Raw genomic sequence first — 24,319 nt, 5'->3', positions numbered from 1 at the left:
GACTTCCTCCTTTCCAATATGTAACCCTTTGACCTCCTTTTGTTGTCTAATCGTTCTGGCTAGGATTTTGAGTACTATGTTGAATAAGCATGGGCAGAGGAGGCAGCCTTTTCTAGTTCCTAATTTTTGTGGGATTGCTTCTAGTTTCTCTTCATTCAGTTTAATGTTGGCGACTGGTTTGCTGCATATTGTGTTTAGTATGTTGAGGTATCAGCCTTAGGTTCCTGATCGTTTCAAGATGTTTTTCATGAAGGGGTGTTGAATTTTTCAAATACTTTCTCAGCATCTAATGAGACAATAATGTGTTTTTCTTTGAGTTTGTTTATATAGTGGATTATAATGATAGATATCAGTATGTTGAACCAGCCCTGTATCCCTGGGATGACACCTACCTGATTATTATAGATGGTTGTTTTGATGTGTTCTTGGATTTTGTTCTTGAGGATTTTATTGAGTATATTTGCATCAATATTTATAAAATAATTGGTCTGAAGTTCCTGTTCTTTGTTAGATTTTTGTGTGGTTTAGGTATGTCTAGCAAGGCTGAACCATCTAATCCACTTCAATAACTTAAACCACCCACTGGACACAATGTGCTCAAATATTTGAGATAAAGCCATTTCTTTTTCAAAACACCTCATTTTACATCTAATATTCTGTGAGCAAATTGTTTCAGTTTATGTTTTAATGTAGTGATTTATTTCTGCAATGTAAAGGTTCATAGCTGGATCATAAATGTTAGTGCCCTTGTTTGCCTAAAGCCTTCAAAGAAAGAGAGACGTACAGAGGTAATTGTTAAACTTCTACTTTCTATATTACTTAAGTTGTTACTAAAAGAGAAATTTTATAAAATTTTCACAGCATATTACTTTTGGTTTATTTTAGACTCCATGCAGTGTTTATAGTTTATAAAAGTGGCACTGGCATATATACCATTAAATGGATACAGATGACATTAGTTGTGAGGAACAAATGTAAATTCTTCTGGAGTTGACCTCTGCTTTGACTTCTCTTTGATGATATGATGCTTACAAATTTTTCTGCATATTTCCATTCCATAATTTATTTAAAAATTCCACTCAGATGTACAAAATAAGCAATGATATCTTGCGTGGATTATCATATTATACTTCTCCTTTTCTCTTATTTTATTACAGTTGCTAACTTCCTGACTGAATCTGCTCTGCTTAATGCCTAAACACAGATAACTACTTAAGTTTTATAATAATAAATGTAATGATCAATTTCATTTTTGTAGGGGAATCCAGAGAAGGTTTTAAGTCCATTGAGAAAAATAAACTTAATTGCGTGAATGTCATATAAGAGACCATGATATTCCCTTCACTATTTTTCATAGACTAGCATCCAAGATCAAAAAAAGATGTAAGAGCTTTTCCAAACTATTGGTCTCTTTGGAGACGCTCATGAAAAACTCATAATTATCTTTGGCAGTTAGAATCTGGATACGTTGTTGGTTCTTAAAAGCAGTGCTGTGATTGCCACTAAGGTGAAATATAATTGCAGTTCAGAAGGGAGATGAAGCCATAGAGCCACAGCCTATTACAGAATATTGCAGTTTATGGTGCTTCTCATCAGCAGAACACGGAGTCAGTGATTCTGCTTTAATAAGGAGTCTAGAAAACACCATTTTTTTACATCATCTGGGAAGCAGAAAAATCAAGGAACGGCAGTCTAGGTAAGTGCTTAAGTCTAGAAAAAGTGTTCTGCAGTGGAAATTGTAGTCCAAAATAATTCAGGAGCTGTAAGATGAGGTAGTAAGAGAAATGTATACCAGTAGCTAATGTAAAGTGATAAAATCTCTGAATCGATTACGTTTTGCAAATCCCCATGAAAACAGATGTTGAACGTACTGAAAAATTACAATATCTATCATTTATGTTTCTATTGCCATATCATTTACATGAATCTTGAATGAGTTTTCAGTAAAACAATCACAGATTCTAGCATAATGGTTTCATGTTAATAATAAAGTTGACATTGGAACTATAACAAACAAGGCATCAATAAGAGAGTCCAGTATCTGGAGCTCTTTATGGAATTAAACCTGTTTCTATTGAGAACTATTCATAAGACTGGGTGTAGGGATTAGGTGTCTTGAAAGCTGATGGTGACTTACGATGATACTTTTTTTTCATGAGGTTCGCATGACAGTACATACTTTTAATGTTAGCAGTCAGGAGGGAAAAGCAGACAGACCTCTGTGAGTTTGAGGCAAGCCTTGTCTACACAGTTAATTCTAGTACATATGAGGTTATATAGAGACCTTGTCATAAAAGAAAGAACTAAAAATTAAATATTGAGTTCATCATCTACTCCTCAATTTCATCTGGGCATGGACTATGCTTTTAGAACTAGAGAATAACTTGTGTCATAACTAATGACTGAAAAGTGGTATAAATTTTCAAGTCATAAGAACTAACTTTAATTATGTGACTCCTATAACATTATGGAATTCGGACTTAGTGGATTAGTCAATATGCCTAGAGATATTCTTATTTCTTAAATCTCTTCATTGCCAGCAACTCCATTATGAGTTTTAATACTATGTTACCAAGGATTCTGTTAGGTTTTATCTTGCCAATGAAAGTAATGGAATTTTCCACATCAAATATTTATGCAAATCATGGAAGGTGCAGGATTATTATGGTTATACATATGGTGAGTCATGTTATTATTACTTCTTGAAATTTCATTTTACCAGCACTAAATTTATTAACACAGTAGCATCTTAAATATTTATCAATTACAACAAATCAAAAATCATTGATGTGATTAATGGAGTCACAATCTATGCTCATGTTCAGAATGCTGTGTCTCTGAAGACAAACATTAGCCACTTAGAATTGGAGAACTGAGAACTGAGGTTTGAAATGGCCCACATATTTCAAGGTGATAGTCTCCTGGATGTTTTGCCCTTCTTTATATCATACTGTCTTCTCTGATTGAGGGTTGAGGATGTTTCACTTCACTAATTCACAATCCCAGAGCATTCTACTTTGTAATCATTTTTTTCTATGTGCCTCTAGCTTTTGACAATTTGCAGGTAGCAGGGTGAAAATGAATTTCTGTCCTCATGGATCTTCTGTAGTAGATTCATCTACAGAACTTCCTGGTACTATGTTTAAGACCTCAGCAAGCTAAGGGCAGAACTTAAAAATCTCCATTACATGCTGTTTTTTCATCTGCCACATGTAAGTCTCTGTGTATTGTGATCAAGGCCCTTCTTCATATGATTTCATTATTTAAATATATTTCTTCTTGTACTTCCTTCTTTCTGCTAACTTCTGTAAGTGTCCATCTTCGATGGGGGCCAGTAGTAGACATAGAAGACTTTGCCAAAATGTCTGACTTCATTAAATCCCCCAGTTTGTATGATTTCAGTTTTTGAGGGCTGTACAGCCCTCACAATGCTTGCCTTACCTGAGCTTCTCTCAATCATTATGTTGCCACCAGAAGCAACACTGTGAGGTCCCCAAAAGCATGCTGCTGTTTTTAGAACTGCTGGTTCTGATGATTTTATTCATTTATTCTTTCACTGTGTCAATGTTCTCTGTCTTCTTTTTCAATAGTTTGAACTGAGGAGAAACTCACTCGAAGAACACATGTCTCTTGGGTTCAGTACCTTTAGCTCATTATATGAATAGTTTTCTATATTTCTGTTTCATCTGCTTCTTTATTTGGTTGATTTTTAACACGATCTTTTTCTTTTAATAACCTGTGACCATTATCACAACAGTTTTTCCGTTTTTCCAAATTTTTCTAATACATGATTGAATATTAGAGAAGTCTCAGTTCTAAGGTCTTAAAGGTTTATTAGAAGTGATCCAATCCTTGATTCTGTTACTCTGTTGGCTTAAAACTCCCCCAAATTAAATGCTTTTTGAGCAGAGGAAACATCATAAATGTCTAGAATTTATGTTTATTCACTATTTGCTGAAAATGGATGATCCTTATTTTCTTCATTAAATATAACTGTGCTTCTCATAGGCAAATTCAATGGTTTCTGGATTTAGATTGAGGGACCAGCAGTAGGTTATTTGATTTTTTTTACTGGTATAGGTTAATACCTTAGTGAGGTATAGTAACATAAATTCTTTTATAAAGAGGACAGTGATTAAAATTCCAGTCATTACTGGGGTGATATTTTTAACCTTTTCATATTCCATTATAATTTATAGCTTTTTGTATTTAGTTGTACAAGAGAGCAATGCTTATATGCAGAGATTAGCACAGATTATGCTATCATGTACCTTTTTCTACTGATACGTTATTTGCCACCACTGAATTTCTTAGTGACTGCTCAGCTGAGTGCTCCATATGATGCAGAATTAATCTGAAAATTAATAATTAACTTGGCATTGTTTATATAAGATACATGAATATGCCAGAGGCTAATGACACGCATTTATTAGAATGACTCTATTAAATTATCCACTCCAAATTTGATTCTATTTACCATTTAGGCCTGAGAAAAATTAGACTCTTGTAAGCATGCTGTTTCATTGAAAATTAAAAACAAAACAAGACAAAACAAAAAAATAACAGAAATACCCTTCATTATTGAGTTAAATAGTACACAAACAACAGGAAAAGATTCAGAAATGTTCTTAACTTCCAATAAAAGTACTGACTTTTCCACTAGATGTGCATTAGAAATTGCTCTTCCTTCTGAAAGATGAGTCCTAGGTTAACAGGCAGTTATCTAGGTTTCTAACTGATACCTCTGCCCTTCTTTCTTGTAAGACCTCATTCTGTTTGTAAGTTTTTCAGCCTACTTGGAATATTTCAGGTGAACATTTTCTTTTCAGTCTGATACACAGAGAATCAAAGCAATGGTGCCTGGCAATTGCACATGCATAAAAAAGGGTATTGTGAAATGGGAACAGATATAGCACAAATTTAGCAAAGATCAGAAAACCTTTTTAGGATGAAGATGAGCTAATAGACAAAAGAGTCCTTGCTGTGTCCTAAACTGTTATGAAGATAATTATAATGTAAAGAAATCTTTGCTAGGGTAAAACTTTGATTTAAAATTGTTAAATAGTATGTTTGTGTGTATGTGTGTATTTCTCTCTCTCTCTCTCTCTCTCTCTCTCTCTCTCTCTGTGTGTGTGTGTGTGTGTGTGTGTGTGTGTGTGTGTGTGTGTGTGTGTAGTCAGAAAACAGCCTTAGTTTTATGATCTATTTCTTTTGAGACATGGTCTCTACTTCTCTGGAACTCTCTTAGTAGGGTAGGATAACTGCCTTGTAGATATAGTAAAACACCTGTCTGCATTCACAATGCTTGCATCTCACAGGTGTGAGGATATATCCATTTAATTTTTTATGTGATTTATAGTTTTTGAAATCTGTCCTCGTAATTTCAGTGAAAACAGTTTATAAACAGACTTCAAAACCCAGTAACGATTTAATTTCAATCCCACAGTACTTTTTGCCTGTCAATTTTCATGTCTTCACTGATTTCTGAGTCATGAAATGTTCATAGGAAAACCTCAATGGACGTGTGAAACTACACAGAAATGCTCAAAGTCTACTCCAAGAACTACAAACAATTGCAAAAAGCAGAGCTCAAATGTGTTTTTGCCCACAGGAAAAGTGTATCAACTCGTTATATATATTTGTGATTTTTGAAAAAAGAGACCATGAAATTTAAGAAGATTTGAAAGGAGGATATGAGATGATTTGGAGGAAAAATGAGAATAAAGCAATTTAATCAGTATGCATTCTTAAAATATAAGCAGAAAGTACTAGTTTACCTGAATGAAGCAGTGGTGATTCACTTTATGGAATCATAAATATTTGTTTTGTACTAATTAATCTCAAGTCTGCAATACCTTAATTCAACTTTGACCTCAGAAATTGCTCTAATAGCAGTATACCATTAGAATAACATTGAATATTTATATGATTCCAACAATTTAGGATAGTATGGATGTTTATAGAAATAAAACTGTACATAGTGTTTGAGAATGTCTCTAAGAAAGACTTAATGACTACCATTATAGATAACTAATTGGTATGCAAACTGAAAATAGTTTTAAATCTTCCAAATATATCAGAAGGACCTTAGCATGAACATTTTAAAACATTTCTCTTATGTCTTAGCCTGACAATGAAAACAATACCATTGTTAATACAGAACTGTTATGAATATCACAGAAAGTTATAGAGAAACATGCTTATAATAATAGTAACTCAAAGGTTGACACCTCTGTTGGATGGTTTAAATTAACTTCCAAGAATCGTCTTACCACAATGAAACTTTAAGTAGGAACTCATCAGTAGTTAATTTCAGTTAATATTATAAATGTATTCAAACTCCATTCTGATGTAGAATATTGCATAACTGAAGGCAAAGGTCTTTCAATGAAAAATGGTTGAATGGTACTAGGAATTGGGAAAGTGATTCAGCCTGAGGAAGAAATCCTGGGCATTTTTTCTCTTCTTTACAAGAAAGATCTTATTTACTATATTGGATAAGGATTGAGTTCCTTAGTCTCGATATTTTTGTAGCCTATTACATTTATTGAGGGGACTAACAAGATTATGAGTAGGTATGTTCTTACAGGAGCATGAGTGTATCAGTTATGCTCCTGTTGCGACGATGAAACACGATGAAGAAAGTTGACTTATAAAAGGAAGAGTTTATTTGGGTTAAGGCTCCAAACGGTGTGTTCAGTAGGTCAGGAAGGTATGATTGATTGTAAGCAGTAGAAAAATAGAATTCTGGAATCTCTCATCCTTAAATTCCATCATAAGACAGAGAGGAAAAATTAGAAAATGTACAAGGTTTTAACTTAAACTAAATGTTTTGTGATGTACTTCCTCCCACAATACCATGTAAATCTCTTACAATAATGACCTTAAGTACAGACGAAGTGCTGGGGGACATTTGTGATGTGCTGGGGGACATTGCTCATTCCTACTACCACAATTAATGAGTCTTAGAGAAGCTACATTATTCTGTAACCCCAAACTACAGTGTGTGAAAAGCTCTTATGGATAATTCACCGTACACCCAAGCCTTCATGCAATCTTCGGATTCTTATATATTCTAGCACCTTTCATGATCAGTGTACAGATGGGAGGCAGAGGAGAGTGATGGTGAGATGTCAACCTTCATTCTCCTCTTTTAGATAGTAAAACATATCCATTTTCATTGCTGGGCACAGCTACCAAGATTTCCTGTTGTTTTTCCTCTGTGATTACAGAGCTAATCCTTATGTAGATTGCTGCAATAATTATTTTATTCTATGATGACTAAGGTCATATGAGGCCTATATGATATTGCTGCACATGAACAATTACTTATGATAGTGTATCTGTCAAAAAGATGTGTGAATATTTTGTTTTTTGATCTTATATTCAACTTTTATTGTGGTTTGAACTCCCTCTACTCCTTCAAGTTCCTCCTTATCATGGATCCCATCTGGATCTACTCACATTTTGTGTCTTATTAAGAAACAGATAGTGTTCTAAGGTAATATAATAATAATGTTTAATGAGAAAAGCACAATTAATGCATCAAAATAGGACAAAAGAAAGATAGAGCAGGAAACCAGCCCATAAAGAAGCAGATATAGAGGCAGAAACCATTTCTTTAATTACTTAGTACTTTAATAAAAAACTAAACTGCAAGCCATAACTTATATGCAATAATTTTACAGGATATTAAGAGAGAAAAATGTATATAAATTAATTAAAATAGAAGTTAAATATGTACACACACTTACGAACTTTTTCTTTTTATTTGGATACTTTGTAAATTTTCATCTCAAATATTCTCCTGCCTATCTATTATCTGTTTCTTGGTTACACAACCTGTGTTGTATAAGGGGTACATCTTAGAGGATTTTAAATAAGGAACACTCATTCATTGCTGCTGGGAGTGTAAACATGATATTGAATGTCTATTTCCTACTTTGTCTTCTATCAGGTTTATTTTGTCTGGTTTGACTTTGAAAAATACGATCAATTGGATTTAAGTTTTGTGCAGAGTGATAAGTATGGATTTATATGCATTGTTCTACATGTGAAGATCCAATTTGACTGTCATCAGTTGTTGAAGATGTTTTCCTTTTTCTATAGTGTATTTATGACTTTGTTAAATCAAAATCTGTATCCATATGTGTTTGGATTTGTTTCTGAGTATTCATTTCAATTCATTTGATGATGATGTTTATTTTTCTGTCAATACATAGCTATTATTGTTCCTACATTTCTGTCATACAATTTTAAATTAGCAGTCGTGATGCCTTCTGGAGTTCTTTTAATGTTCAGGATTGTTTTACCTATCCTGCTTTTCATGTTTCTTTGTTCTGTTTTGAATATGGAATTGAGAATTGTCCTTTCAAGGTGTATAAAGTATTGTGTTTTGATAGTGATGTGGATTGAATTGAGTTGGTATATTACTTTTCATATTGGGACCTACTCTACCCATAAAATTGTTAAATAATGACACAGAGACTTATTTATTTTTATTGTAGGTTAGGCCTTTAACTTAGGCTAAACTCCCAGATAGCTCATTTAGATTAATCTTATTACCCTTGCCCTTAACTTATTCTGAGTTTTTTTTTCTTTACGTCTCTGTTAATATTATTATGTAAGACTACCTGGCTAATCTTCATGCATCTGATTCTTTCCTTAAAATCCTCCCTCAGCTCAGAATTCCCACCTTCCTTTTCCTGGCTAGGTATTTGCCATCGAATCTCTAGTAAGCCCATCAACACGGGAGAGATGTGATTATAAATGCTAAGACAGGCATTGAGTCATAATAATAAAAATAAGAAAATCTCACTAGTTCTTGACTCTGTGCATGAACAGCAATCAGCAGTCGAATATACAGACATCCTTCACACAGGTACTCTGGAAAATTTTGGTATGATGGATATGCTTAATATTAATTCCTTCAATCCATGATTGTGTAGGAATTTCCATCTTCTGATCTTCTTCAATTTCTGCCTTTTTTTTAAATTGGATATTTCTTTATTAACATTTCAAAGGTGATTCCCTTCCCCAGTTTCCTATCCATAAGCCCCCCCCATTCCCTCCCTTTACACCCTCAATTACCGCCCCTTCACCTACAATTTCCTACACTGGGGGTTCAACCTTGTCAGAACCAAAGACTTCTCCTTCCACTAGAAACCAGCAAGGTCATCCTCTGCTACATATGAAGTTGGAGGCTCGGGCCCGTCCATGTACAGCCTTTGGGTAGTGCTTTAGTCCCTGGAAACTCTGGTTGGTGGGTATTGTTGTTCTTCTGGAGTTGCAAGCCCCTTCAGCAATTTGAACCCTTTCTGTAATTCCTCCAGTGGGTGTCTCATTTTCACTTCAATGGTTTGCTACTAGCATTTGCCTCTGTATTTGTGGTGTTAGGGCTGTGTCTCCAAGGAGAGATATATATCCAGTTCCTGTCAGAACGCACTTTTTAGCTTCATCAATCTTATTTAGTTTTGGTGGCTATATAAATATGGGCCACATGTGAGGCCTGCTCTGAATGGCGGTTCTTACAATCTCGGCTCTAAACTTTGCCTCCATATCACCTTCCATGGATATTTTGGTACCCCCTTTTAAGAAGGAGTGAAGCATCCGCATTTTGTTCATCCTTCTTCTTGAGCTTCATGTGGTCCGTGGATTTCATCTTGGTTAATTCGAGCTTTTGGTCTAATATCCATTTATCATTGAGTGAATACCATGTGTGTTTTTCTCTGGTTGGGTTACCCCAAAAAGGATGATATTTTCTTTTTTTTTTAATTTTTAATATATATATTTCTTTACTTACATTTCAAATGTTATTCCCTTTCCCGGTTTCCTGTCCATAAACGCCCATCCCCAGCCCTCCCCTTCCCCCATACGGGTATTCCCCACATACATATCCCCCTTACTGCCCCATTCATATTCCCCTGCACTGGGGGTCCAACCTTGGCAGGACCAAGAGCTTCCCTTTCCACTGGCACCCCAACAAGCTTATTCTCTGCTACATATGCAGTTGGGACCCCGGGTCATTCCATGTATAGTCTTTCTGTAGGGATTTAGTCCCTGGAAGCACTGGTTGGGTGGCATTGTTGCAAGCTCCTTCAACTCTTTTAATACTTCCTCTGATTCTCCCCAAGGGGGTCCTGTTCTCAGTTCAGGGGTTCGCTGTTAGCATTGACCCCTGTACTGGGTATGCTCTGGATGTGTCTCTCAGGAGAGATCTCTATCCAGTCCCTTTCAGCATGCATTTTTTGCTTCATCAGTCTTTTCTAGTTTTGGTGGCTGTATATATATTTACCACATGTGGGGCAGGCTCTCAATGACCCTTCCTTGAGTCACTGCTCTAAACTATGCTTCCATATCCCCTCCTATGGATATTTTTTTCCCATTTTAAGAAGGAGTTGGAGCATCCACATTTTGGTCACCCTTCTTCTTGAGCTTCCTGTGGTGTGTGGATCTTGGGTAATACATTATTTTTGGCTAATATCCACTTATCAGAGAGTGCATACCAAGTGTGTTTTTCTGTGATTGAATTACCTCACTCAGGATGAAATTTTCTAGTTCATTCCAATTGCTTATGAATTTCATGAACTCATTGTTTTTGATAGTTGAGTAGTACTCCATTGTGTAGATGTACTACATTTTTTGAATCCATTCCTCTGTTGAAGGGCATCTGGGTTCTTTCCAGCTCCTGGCTATTATAAATAAGGCTGCTATGAATATAGTGGAGCATGTGTCTTTGTTGTATGTTGGAACATCTTTTTGGTATATACCCAGGAGAGGTATAACTGGGTCTTCAGGTAGTGGAATGACCAATTTTCTGAGGAACCTCCATCCTGATTTCCAGAGTGGTTGTGCCAGTTTGCAATCCCACCAACAATGGAGGAGTGTTCCTCTTTTTCCACATCCTTGCCAGCATCTGCTGTTACCTGAGTTTTTTATCTTAGCCTTTCTGACTGGTATGAGGTAAAATCTCAGGGTTGCCTTGATTTGCATTTCCCTGATGACTAAGGATGTTGAACAGCTCTTTAGGTTCCTCTCAGTCACTCTATATTCCTAGGCTGAGAAGTCTTTGTTTATCTCGGTGCCCTATTTTTGAATAGGGTTATTTGCCTCTCTGGAGTCTAACTTCTTTTTTCCTTTTTTTTTTCCGGAGCTGGGGACCGAACGTAGGGCCTTGCGCTTGCTAGGCAAGCACTCTACCATTGAGCTAAATCCCCCACCCCCAGAGTCTAACTTCTTTGGATGAATATGAAGTAAAACTTCTTGAGTTCTTTGTATATTTTGGATATTAACCCTCTATCAGATATAGGATTGGTAAAGATCTTTTCCCAACCTGTTGGTTGCCATTTTGTCCTAATGACAGTGTCCTTTGCCTTACAGAAGATATACAGTTTTATGAGATTCCATTTGTCAATACTTGATCTCAGAGCATAAGTCATTTGTGTTTTGCTGAGGAAATTTTTTTCAGTGCCCATGTGTTTGAGACTCTTCCCCACTTTTTTTCTATTAGTTATTGTATTTCATTTGTTGTGGAAGTCCTTGATGCACTTCAACTTATGTTTTGTACAGGTTGATAAGGATGGATAGATTTGCATTCTTCTAATGCTGACCACAAGTTGAACTAGCCACATTTGTTCAAAATCCGATCTTTTTCCATTGGATGGTTTTAGCTCTTTTGTCAAATATCAAATGACCACAGGTGAGTTTAGTTTTCCATATCTTGTTTTTTTTGTTATTCCAAATTGCTCTTTCTATCTCTGTGAAGAATTCAGATGGAATTTTGATGGGGATTGCATTGAATCTGTAGATTGCTTTTGGCAAAATGGCCATTTCTATTATATTAATCCTGCCAATCCATGAGCATGGGAGGTCTTTCCATCTTCTGATATCTTCTTCAAATTCTTTCTTCCAAGACTTGAAGTTCTTGTCATACAGATCTTTCTTTTGCTTGGTTAGAGTCACACTGAGGTTTATATCTTATTTGTGATTATTTTGAAGGGTGTCATTTCCCTAATTTCTCTCTCAGCCTGTTTATCCTTTGAGTAGTGATAGGCTTCTTATTTGTTTTTGTTAATTTTATACCCAGACACTTTGCTGAAGTTGTTTATCAGGATAAATACTTCTCTGGTGGAACTTTTACGGTTATATAAGTATACTATCATATTATCTGTGAATAGTGATGTTTTGACTTCTTCCTTGCAATTTTTTATCCATTTGACCTGTATTTGTTGTCTGATTGCTCTGCCTAGGACTTCAAGATCTATATTGAATAAGTAGGGAGAGTGTGGGCAGCCTTTTCTAGTCCCTGATTTTGGTGGGATTGCTTCAAGTTTCTCTCCATTTAGTTTGATGTTAGCTACTGGTTTGCCGTATATTGCTTTTACTTTGATTAGGTATGGGACTTGAATTTCTGATCTTTCCAGGACATTTATCATGAAGGGTTGTTGAATTTTGTCAAAAGTTTTCTCAGTATCTAATGAAATGATCATGCAGTTTTTATATTTGAGTTTGTTTATATAGTTGATACATAGATTGATTTCTGTATATTGAACAATCCCTGCTTCCCTGAGATGAAGCCTACTTGATCATGATGGATGAGGATTTTGATGTGTTCTTGGAAGTGATTTACAGGAATTTTATTGAGTTTTTTTTACCTTGATATTCATAAATGAAATTGTTCTGAATTTCTCTTTCTTTATTGGGTCTTTGTGTGGTTTATTTATAAGAGTAATTGTGGCTTCATAGAAGGAATTTGGTAGTGCTCTGTCTGTTTCTATGTTGTAGAATAGTTTGGACAGTATTGGTATGAGGTATTTTATGAAGGTCATTTAGAATTCTGCACTAAAGCCATCTACTCCTGGGCTCTTTTTGGTAAGGAGACTTTTAATAATTACTTCTATTCTTAGTATTTCTGGGGTTGTTTAGATGATTTATCTGTTCCTGATTTAAGTTTGGTACCTAGTTTTTGTCTAGAAAATTGTCCATTTCCTCCAGATTTTCAAGTTTTGTTGAATATAGGTTTTTGTTGTAGGATCTGATGATTTTTGAATTTCCTTAGATTCTATTGTTATGTTTCCCTTTTCGTTTCTGATTTTGTTAATGTCAACCTGCTCTCTGTACCCTCTTGTTAGTCTGACTAAGGGTTTATCTACTTTTTGATTTTCTCAGAGTACAAGGTTTTGGTTCTGTTGATTCTTTGTATAGTCCTTTTTGTTTCTACTTGGTTGATTTCAGCCCTGAGTTTGATTATTTCCTGTCTTATACTCCTCTTGGGTGAATTTTTTTTTTGTTCTAGAGCTTTTAGGTGTGTTGTCAAGCTGCTAACATGTGCTCTCTCCTGTATCTTTCTGCAGTCACCTAGATCTATGAGGTTTCCCGTTAGCACAACTTTCATTGTGTCCCATAAGCTTGCGTATGTTATACCTTCCTTTTCACTAAATGCTAACAATTCTTTAATTTCTTTCTTTCTTGACCAAGTTACTGTTGAGTGGAATATTTTCAACTTCCACGTATATGTGGGCATTCTGTATTGTTATTGAAGACCAGCCTTAGTTCGTGGTGATATGATAGGATGCATGGGATTATTTCTGTCTTCCTATATTTGTTGAGGCCTGTTTTGTGACTGATTATATAGTCAATTTTGGAGAAGGTACCATTAGGTGCTGAGAAGAAGGTATATCCTTTTGTTTTAGGATGGAATGTTCTATAAATATCTGTCAAGTCCCTTTGGTTCATAACTTCTGTTAGTTCCTCTAGGTCCCTGTTTAATTTCTGTTTCTATGACCTGTCCATTGATGGGAGTGGGGTGTTGAAATCTCCTACTATTTTTGTTTGAGATGCAATGTGTGCTTTTGAGCTTTAGTAAGCTCAAAAGCATATGAATGTAGGTGCCCTTATATTTGGAGCATAGATATTTAGGATTGAGAGTTCATCTTGGTGTACTCTTCCCTTTAAGAATATGAAGGTTCCTTCATTATCTTTTTTGATGGTTTTCAGTTGAAAGTAGATCTTATTCAATATTAAATGGCTATTCCAGCTTGTTTCTTTGGGCCATTTGCTTGGAAAGTTGTTTTCTAGCCCTTTACTCTGAATTAGTGTCTATCTTTGTCTCTGAGATTTGATTCCTGCATGTAGTAAAAGACTGGGACCTCTTTATGTATCCACTCAGTTAGTCTATGTCTTTTTATTGTGGAATTCAGTCCATTGATGTTGAGAAGTATTAAGGAATAGTGATTGTTGCTTCCTGGTATTTTTTACTTAGAGGTGGAGTTATGTTTGTGTGTCTCTCTAATTTTAGTTTTGTTGCAATGAGATTACTGTCTGGCTTTTCCTAGGCTGCAGTTTCCCTCCTTGTGTTGGGCTTTTCCATCTATTATCCTTTGTAGGACTAGATTGATAGAGAAATTATGTGCAAATTTGGTTTTGTCATGAAATATCTTGGTTTCTCCATCTATGTTAATTGAGAGTTTTACTGGATATAGTAGCCAGCTCTGTCATTTGTGTTCTCTTAGGGTCTATATGACATCTGTCCAGGATCTTCTGGTTTTTGTAGTCTCTAGTAAGATGTCTAGTGCAATTCCTATAGGTTTGCCTTTGTATGTTACTTGACATTATTCCCTTACTTATTCATTCTTTGTTTTATTCATTTGGTGTCTTTACTATTATATGATGGGAGAAATTTCTTTTCTGGTCCAATCTATTTAGAGTGCTGTAAGCTTCTTGTATGTTTATGGGCATCTCTTTCTTTAGGTTAGGAAAGTTTTCTTCTATAATTTTGTTGAAGATATATACTGGCTCTTTAATTTGGGAGTCTTCATTCTCGTATATACCTATTATCCTTAGTTTTGATGTTCTCATAGTGTCCTGGATTTCATGTATGTTTTGGGCTAGGAGCTTTTTGCATTCTACATTATCTTTGATGGTTGTGTTGATAGAAGATTCTCTCTTCTCTCTCTTCTATTCTGTTGGTAATGCCTACATCGATGACTCCTGATCTCCTCCCTAGGTTTACTATTTCCATGTTTGTCTACTTTTTGTTTCTTTATTGTTTCTCTTTCCATTTTTAATTCCTGGATTTTTTTAAAATTCCTTCACTTGTTTGGTTGTGTTTTCCTGTAATTCTTTGGGATTTTGGAGCTGAGAGCTGTCAATCTTGCAGCTTTTAGTCCTATAAGCCTACCACTTGATGGTTAGCTCACCCAAACATTTTCTATTTGTTGAAGCTACTGTAAAAGTATTCTTTTACTTATTTTTCCCAGTCCATTTGATGCTTGTATGTATTAAGTTTCCTTATTTTTGTGAGTTAATTTTCTACCCACATTTTTAGTGAAAATGTTTTTCTACTGTAGGAATTTTCCAGTGCCAAGGGGTCACTTATGTGGACTGTAACCTATCTGCAAATAAAGAAAACATATGCAACTCACTATGATTTGCATATTATCACTTTCACCCATACTAATTTCTGTATTACCTCAACTTTTATATAAATCATATTGACATGAACACATACTCAATTCTTAAACATTGTGTGCCTTAGACTTTCTTCTTATGTGATTTTGTGGTATCCTCATGGTCTAAGAACCTTTTAAGTTGAAATATGTTTTTTCACTGATTATTTATATTCTTATAAATCTGACATGTGAAATTTAACAGCTTTATCATTTTGTGAGTTTGTTTTTTTTTTAATCTTCTAAACAAACCAGAGAGTACAGGTTACTACAGCATATAGACCTCAAAATCATGCCATTTCCACTGTCCTCCATATGACTTTATAGGGTCTGCATTTCTTTTTTATGATTTTAGTCATTTAAAGAGCACAGACAACTATATAGTAATGTACAAGAATCATTGTAAGTGTTGCATAAGCATTATATTGAGCTCACATTATGCACCACATAAATATTCAAGAGTGTTCCTTGTTTGGATCATGATCAGATTCTATTACACATTGACTCTTTTTTTGTAAAGGTACAAGCATCACTTCACACATATTCAAGAATCCTTACCTACAGTCAGTGTACCTTCTGTGTATGTGACAAGTGATTATAGAACAGAGACATATAGATTTCATGTATGCCCAGTTCATGAAATTTTATAAGTAAAACCTACCTAGTGTGAAACATGTAGACTAAGAAATAGAATAAAATCTTTGTTTAAAGATAGTACTTGTACATATATTGTGAAACTTCTTACTTCAAAAATAGTCTAAGAATTATAGATTTCTACACATTATAGTTACTCATAGACTGTAATATTCTAAAATCTTTTTAGCATTCAGATTAGTATTGTGTTCTTGTGAAATATCTATATATCCCAATCTTTAGCAAGAACTTATATTTTCCACCACTTTTACTTAACATTTCTGCTGTTCCATGACAATCTCAGATAATGGATTTAAGGAGAACAGAGGATATTCTTCCTATGTTTATTCCACATTAAATGTAGTTTTTCCCTTTTTCCTGATTTTGTTTTTGAGATCATAATATAATATGCCTTTCTCCTCTCTTTATTCCTCCCTCTAAATCCTCACATTTCTTCCAAATATTCTTCAAATTTATGTTTTCTTTTTTACTACTTGTTTTCATAAATATATATGTATATAAACATTTCTTTCTAAACATGAGTATCCCATTTCATGTATTACGTGTGTGATTTTTAGGACTGACCTTTTATCACTGAACAAGTTATTGTTGTGGTCTTTCTCAGAAAGGAAATTCCCCTGTATCTATATTTCCTTGGTTTTCTCGAATTCTCTTTGTGTAGGTTTAGGACATATTAGCTGATTACATTCGTTATGGCATGTTGAGTGGTATTGTTCTTGGTCAGCTCACATTTGGAAATTATATTGGTGAGATTTATGAATTTCTTTATGTTTCTATGAGGAAACTTCAGTTCTCCTTACATAGAATGAACTCTGATTTTTCTACCTTTCTTCCTAGCAGGAGCAACAAGAAAGAAAAATTGAATGTCAACATTAACATTTTTCTGTAGGAGGTAAGTCTGGTTATTAAGGCATGGGATCTGATCGATTTGTTCATGAATTGCGTCATTCTTCCCTAGAGTTTAGTTATCCATAGGAGACACAATCTCACAGAAAACTCAGTGATGTTTATTCTTGTGTCTAGACAATCAATGAACATGACAAGTATCTGTAGTTCAGGATGTGAATATAGACCATTGGACTTGTGCAAATGAGCAATATACCTGGATTATATGACAGAATCCTTATTTCTTTCCTTCTGAGGATTCTCCCTTGTGTTTTCTAGAGTGGGTGGGTCACTTTGCGCTCATATCGATAGTGAATGAGGATTGTTTTCCCTCATCCTAAACAATGTTTGTTGATAGCTTTATTGCTGCTTTATTGCTCATTCTGACTGCAAAGAGATGAAATCTCAGTTTTTTTATTATGTATTTCTACAAATGTTAAGAATAATGGACTGTGTTTCAGGTATGTATTAGTAAATTTTATTCTTTTAATGAAAAAACTTTTTGTTCAAGTCCATAGAAAACTTGTAAATGATCATTGGTTTCACTCATTTTTTTGTGCATGTGTGTTTATTTTATAGTTCAGATAATAGTTTTATGCAAGATGATTAGATATCACATATTTAGAAATCAGATAAGAAAATTAATGGGATCTTCTTAAATTGGAAATTTCAATATTTCTATATTTTTATCCCATACACATTATAAGTGGCAATTTATTTTGTAATTTAGAGAGAAGAGTTCTTCTCACTGTCACCAAATTATCATTGTTTCTCCTAGAAAATCATGACTTCCTATTTCATAATTAAATTTCTTAAAAAATATTTGAAGTATTCTTTAAATACATATGCTTGATGACTGCAACACATTATTAGTGATGAGCAATTGTTTTTCAAATGGGATTTTGTTATGTTGCTTCCACTGCCTTTACAAGCTTGAGATCAAAAAGGTCTTCCCTCACCCCTCATCCACTTACAAAAGTTCAAATCATCATTTTTATTAGAGAGGTCATTTTATGCCATTAAAATGCAATTATGGTTAATGACAGGATGGAGTCCAAGGATTTGGCAGTAGGAGTTATATTCATCCTTCAATGTTCCATGGGAATTCTGAGACATTTCACTCTTCTATCTTATTACCTAATGCTTCATTATAATAAACACACATTAAAACCAATTGATTTGATTCTCATGAACATGTTCATAGCCAACTTCTTGTTAATTTTCTCTAAAAGTGTGCTACAGACAGTGGAAATTTTTGGGATGGAACTGTTCTTCAATGTCTTTGTTTGCAAATTTCTTTTGTATATTGAAAGAGTTGGCCGAAGTGTTTCTGTTGCTACCATCTGTCTCTTGAGTGTCTTCCAAGCCATCACCATCAGTCCCAGAAACTCCTGCCTTAATGGTCTTAAAGTAAAAGTTCCAAAGTACATCAACCTCTCTATTTTCTTTTGCTGGCCTCTGTATTTTGTTATAAATATGATTTTACCAGTGTATGGATGTATTAAGTGGAATAGCAATAACATGACATATAAAAGATCTGTAAAATACTGCTTTAGTATAGGTCATGATGAATTAACAAGCTCTATTTTTACAATACTTTTTGTATTCCCTGAAGTCTTTCTTGCTATCCTTATTGTCTTGTCTGGAAGCTCAATGGTTGTCATTTTGTATAGGCACAAGCAGCAGGTTCAACACATCTACTGCAATTATGCTTGTACCAGAACGTCCCCTGAATCAAGAGCCACCAAGAGCATTGTGGTACTAGTGTCAGTCTTTATTTGCTTTTATTCTGTCTCTTCCATCTTATATGGCTGCATTGCTCTTTTCTGTGATGATAGCTGGTGGTTGATAAACATTGCACACATCATTTCTCTGTGTTTTCCAATTTTTGGTTCCTTTTTGGTGAGCCATAACCCTGCTTTGTCCAGATTCAGCTTATCCTGGATAAAAAATACACGAAGAGTATAAATTTATCAAATGTATACAAATTATATTAATTTAGTCATTTAGTTTCAAGTATCAATATAAAATCTTATAAAAAAGCCATTTTATTTCTTAGTGGAACTGTAATAATTGTTTACACTTCATATTGTGTTCATTATCACCGATATGTACACAGCAAAGAAGTTGAATGGGTTGTCCTTTACTCAATAAATATAGCTGTTTTGGCAAAAATATTAAGTAGATTTTCTCAAGGCTAAGTGAATACTTTTTACTGTGATTCTGAAAAGATGTTTCCGTAACATTTGACCAAGAAATGATACATATGATTTTGTTTTTAAGAAGCAAGCACAGTTACTAGAGTGGTAGATATTGTTAGAAAGTAGTTAATTATTAAATTTACTATGTATGTTTAATTGTTTTGCAATATTTTGCTCTGTAGTTTTTATTATATTTGTGTGAAAAGAACACTATGAAACAGGCACAATAGCAGTTTTAAAAACAATGTATAAAATATGTTTGCTGCACAATAGATTAAAACATAAATTTCCTGTGACAAAGACTGTGGCATTTTTGCTTGCTATCCTTGTAAGACTGATGTTTCTCAGAAATTCGTAGGTGAAGTGTTGATAATTGTATAACTATTCCGAAAATCATTCTGGAGGTTCCTGAGAAAATTGGAAATAGATTTACCTGAAGACCCAGCTATACCACTCTTGGGCATATACCCCAAAGAAGCCATCCCATGCCACAGGGGCATGTTTGCCACTATGTTCATAGCAACCTTAATTGTGATAGCCAGAAGCTGGAAAAAACCCAGATGTTCCGAAATGGAAGAATGGATACAGAAAATGTGTTTAATTTACAAAATGGAATACTATTCAGCTTTTAAGAATGAGGACATGAGTTTTGCAGGCAAATGGATGGGACTAGAATATAACATCCTCAATGAGGCAACTCAAAACCAAATGGAAATGCATGGTATATACTTACTAATAAGTAGATATTTGCTAAGAAATACAGAATACAGACAATACCCTTCATAGAACTCAAGAAGGCTAACAAGCCAAAAGGCCCATGTGAGAATGTCAATCCCACTTAGGAGGGAAAAGAAAGTAGTCACAGGGGCAGAGGTTAGGAGACACATGGATAGGAGAGGGGACAGGGAGGGAAAAGTGAAACATAATCAAGATGATTAAGTATCAGAAGAGGGAAACAGAAGTGAAGCCCTGAGGGCAGCAGAAAGAATGGAAACAGATATACTCAGGAGGTAGGAGACTGTGTGCCCCTCTAGGATGTACCCGAGACATGGGAGGTGAGGGACACTCAGGACTTAGATGGAAAGACCTTAAATGAAATGACCAACAGTGATTAAATGAAGCTTGTAGGGTCCACCTCCAGTAGAAAGACAGGGCATCAAGTGGAGACACTTGCCATGCCACACTCGAAAATTCTGACACAGATTTGTTCCTGTCTAAAAGGACTGCAGGGACAAAAACTGGAGAAAAGACTGAGTGACAGAAGGTCCCATGACAGGCCCTAATTGGGACCAAGCTGAAAGGGAGGATCCAAGGCCTGAAATTGTGACCGATGCTGTAGTGTGCTTACAGACAGGAGCCTAGCATGACTGTCGTCCAAGGGGCCCAACAAGCTGCTGATGAGAGATATGCAGATACTTAAACCCAACCAATGGATAGAAATCTGAAATCCCTGTGGTTGAATTAGGGAAAGGTTGGAAGAAGCTGAGGAGGAAAGATATCTCATAGGAAGACCAACAGTCACAACCACCCCTCCTTCCCTGAGATTACTTTGTCCGGGCAGCATACAATTGCTGGTATGAGGCTCTCATCACATATACAACAGAAGACTTCCTGGCCTGGTCTCAGTAAGAGAAGATGCACCTAACCCTCAAGAGACTTGAGGCCTGAAGAAGTTGGGATGTCTAGTGGGGTGAGGGGACAAGCATGGAGATTCTAATGAACATGGGGGAGGAGGAGTGGGATGAGGCATTGTCAGAGGCCAGACAGGGGGGAGGATAGTGACTGGATGTAAAAAACAATTAAGGAATAATAATTTTTTAAAAAAGTTTACACTGAGGTTGACAATTAATCATAAATATAGGGCACAGAATGTTTAAAATGGCCATTGTAGTTTGTCAGCAAGTAGTTGTGCTTGACACTCATGTTACTAGATTCCTCTCTTGATGACTTCAATATTGACACTGTAGTTCATCAAACTTCTTGGTAGATAGTCTTAAAACAAGACTGGAAAGAAAGAAGAAATTCAAATGACCTCTGTCTGTATTATCTTAGCTTATTAAAAGTAAATGCTTACAATAAAGGCTCATAATTAATAGTGATTAGGCCACATATAAAAGTACTTTAAAAATGCCTAGTCTTGGCACAGTGCCCTATGAATTTGTGAAATTCCCCTAACATTTCTCAGTTTCTCTGAATAAAGCCATAATTAAGGCACAAAGGCATTCTGGCAATAAATATATCTTGTGTCTATTCTATGCTTTATTCTAAACTGATGCTGGTAATGATGTATTGAAAGAGAAACAGTTATTAATTACTGGAGGGCATTTCAAATGATATAACTACTATAGAAATCTAAATCCCTTCAAACCTTTTGAAGGTTCCTCAAAAAGCTGTAAATTGATCTACAATAAAATAAAGCTATATTTCTCTTGGCCATATATCTAAAATACCATACATGTTACTAGAAGTATACATGGTAATTCATGTTCCTTTTTCTTCTATTCCTAATTGCCAATAATTATAAGGTAGCCAAGATTGGATGATAAAAATGTGGTACATTTACACTATGGAATGTTCATAAAAATTATAAAAATTTCAGGCATATGAATTGGGTTGAAAACAATCATCCTAAATGAGGTAAAGCAGATGCTGAAACACAAGCATGAATTGTTTTTTTCTTATACATGGCTATTTGCTTTTAAAATGCAAATATATGTGTTCCATTTAGAATAATTTCATCGGTCAGAAACCTAGAAAGAAACCAAGGAAGTGTAGTAGTTCTTTCAAAGAAAGGAAAAATAGGATATTGTTCCAAAAAGATTCTAAGCAGAAATTGGAATATGTGGACTGGATGGAGAGAGTCCTGTGAGGGCAGAGCAAGATAGGAAAGAAAGGGAGGAGCAAATAATACTAAAGGTTCCTAAAGTTGTTGGGATAATCTCCTTGTATATTGTGTAAAGGTAGTCTTTGTATTATTCAAATGTTAATTTCTGTACCAGCAGAAAGCTGAATACTGTCTGTCTTTGGTATCCTTATTTTAATTGATCATCAACTCTCCTGGTGTATTTTAAACATTCTTCTCCATCTCTTTCTGATTGGTTTACCAGGATTTGATGGTCTATATTAGGGCAGGACAGGAAAGGCAGATAAAGAAGTTCTGGAACATAATTAGGCATAGAGATTTATGAGCCAGACAGAGGGAAAGAGATGTACGTGAACTGTTTGAAAAGTAACAGGCATGTGGCAAATGTGAGCTAGTATAAGTTATATGAGTTAGTTGGGAACAAGTGTAAGGGAAAAGTTCTAAGATATAAAAATAAATGTAAGTTTCTCTGTCATTATGCAGGTGCTGGTGGGTTAGTGACAGGTCTGTAATAAATGACTCCCTGAACATTGGGTGAGAAATTCAAGCTTAGTATCTGAGAAAAGTCCTGGATCGAATGCAGGGATTAGGGATGGGGTGTTTCCCTAGCAAACAGGCCAGTCAAAAATCTTAGCCCCTTTAACAGTAGACAGGGTGGAGAAGTCAGCATCCTGCTCAGTGAGCAGCATGTGGCCTATTGGATGACATCCTGCTGAACAGGTGAGCAAGTTGTGTCTGGAAGTAAAACAGGCTTGTAGCTACCAGGTGTGAGCACTGACACACCTGAGAGCAGAGGTAAGACCAACTCTTATGCTCCAAGCCACCTGCCTGAAAACCTCAGGACTCACAAATCCAGGAGCAGTCTAAGTCAGGACCCTTCTTGTTTCTTCCTTTTCTAGGACCTGAACCATCCATTCAACTCTCTGTACAAATCCCATGTGGGAGAGAGATAGACTCTGAGAAGTGCTGGTAGTCCTGATACCTCAGAGGACATGATTTCTGCTCTTATTCCTGGCACAAGAGGGATCTGCTCTGTGCCCCGTGGGCACAGGAACCTAGGAGCAGTCAGGGGCAGGATACTTCCAATTTCTGCCTGTGCCTTGAGGTTTACTAGTCCCACAGCACTCTATACACAAAACCCATAGCGGGAGAGAGCTGGACTCTCAGAAGAACAGACAATCCTGAGAACTCAGGGGAGAAGTCCTTTGGCTCACTTTCTTTTCCCAAGAGAAACCATTCTAGTGCATTCTGTTCCTTCTGGGAACAAGAACCTAGGAGTAGTCAGGGTCAAGACATTTCTTGTGTCTGCTGCTCCCAGAGCTGACCAATCACCAGGAGCGTTGATAGACTGGAGACCAGAGGTAAGAACAACACTTCTGCTCTGAGTAACCAGCATGGTGGCCTCAGGACACATAAAACCAGGAGCAGTTTGGGAGTGGACCCTTTCAGTTACTGCCTTTGCCTGGAGCTGACCTGGTTCTACAGCTCTCTGTTACCAGATCCTGCTGTAAGAAAACAGGTCTACAGGAGTTTTGTCACATAAATTTACCTGACAGTCAAGGCACTGTCAGAGAACAGCAAGACAAGCTATCAACAGAGACAACCTTAAGGGGAGAGACAAGTGTAGGAACCTAACCAACAAAAAACAAGTCTAGTTGGCATTATCAGTGCTCAGTTCTCAAACCAAAGCAAATATTGCATATGCAAACACACTGGAAAAGCAAGATTTGGATTTAAAAATCTCATCTCATGATGATGATAGAGGACTTTAAAAAGGACATAAATAACTCAGTTAAAGAAATACAGGACAACACAGGTAAATAAGTAGAAGTGCCTAAAAAGGAAACATAACAATACCTTAGAAAATTATAGGACAACAAAACCAAAGAGGTTGAGGAAATGAAAATAAATCATTCAAGATTTAAAAATGGAAAGCTATCCTAAAAAAAGAGATACCCATAGGCATACAAGAAGCCTACAGAACTCCAAATAGATTGGACCAGAAAAGAAACACCTCCCGACAAATAATAGTCAAAAACCAAATGCACAAAATAAAGAGGGAATATTAAAAGCAGGAAGGGAAAAAGGTCAAGTAACATATAAAGGCAGACCTATCAGAATCACACCAGACTTTTTGCCAGAGACTGTGAAAGCCAGAAGATCCTGGACAGATGTCCTACAGACCCTAAGAGAACACAAATGCCAGCCCAGGTTACTGTATCCTGCAAAACTCTCAATTAACATAGATGGACAAAACCAAATTTACACAA

General features: G+C 35.6%; 1 protein-coding gene across 1 annotated transcript; it reads left to right on the top strand.

The window, feature by feature from the left end:
• The first annotated feature begins 1,508 nt into the window (after positions 1-1,508).
• Positions 1,509-19,486, top strand: Vom1r10 (vomeronasal 1 receptor 10). Its single transcript, NM_001008958.2, is given in 3 exon segments — positions 1,509-1,696; positions 16,938-16,992; positions 18,032-19,486. Coding segments are annotated over 2 exon segments (951 nt in total). The 5' UTR covers positions 1,509-1,696; positions 16,938-16,963; the 3' UTR covers positions 18,954-19,486.
• The last annotated feature ends 4,833 nt before the right edge of the window (positions 19,487-24,319 follow it).

Source organism: Rattus norvegicus, chromosome 1 (genome assembly GCF_021556685.1).
Source record: "Rattus norvegicus strain SHRSP/BbbUtx chromosome 1, alternate assembly SHRSP_T2T, whole genome shotgun sequence".
Taxonomy (NCBI): domain Eukaryota; kingdom Metazoa; phylum Chordata; class Mammalia; order Rodentia; family Muridae; genus Rattus; species Rattus norvegicus.
This window is presented reverse-complemented; position numbering and strand designations above follow the sequence as displayed.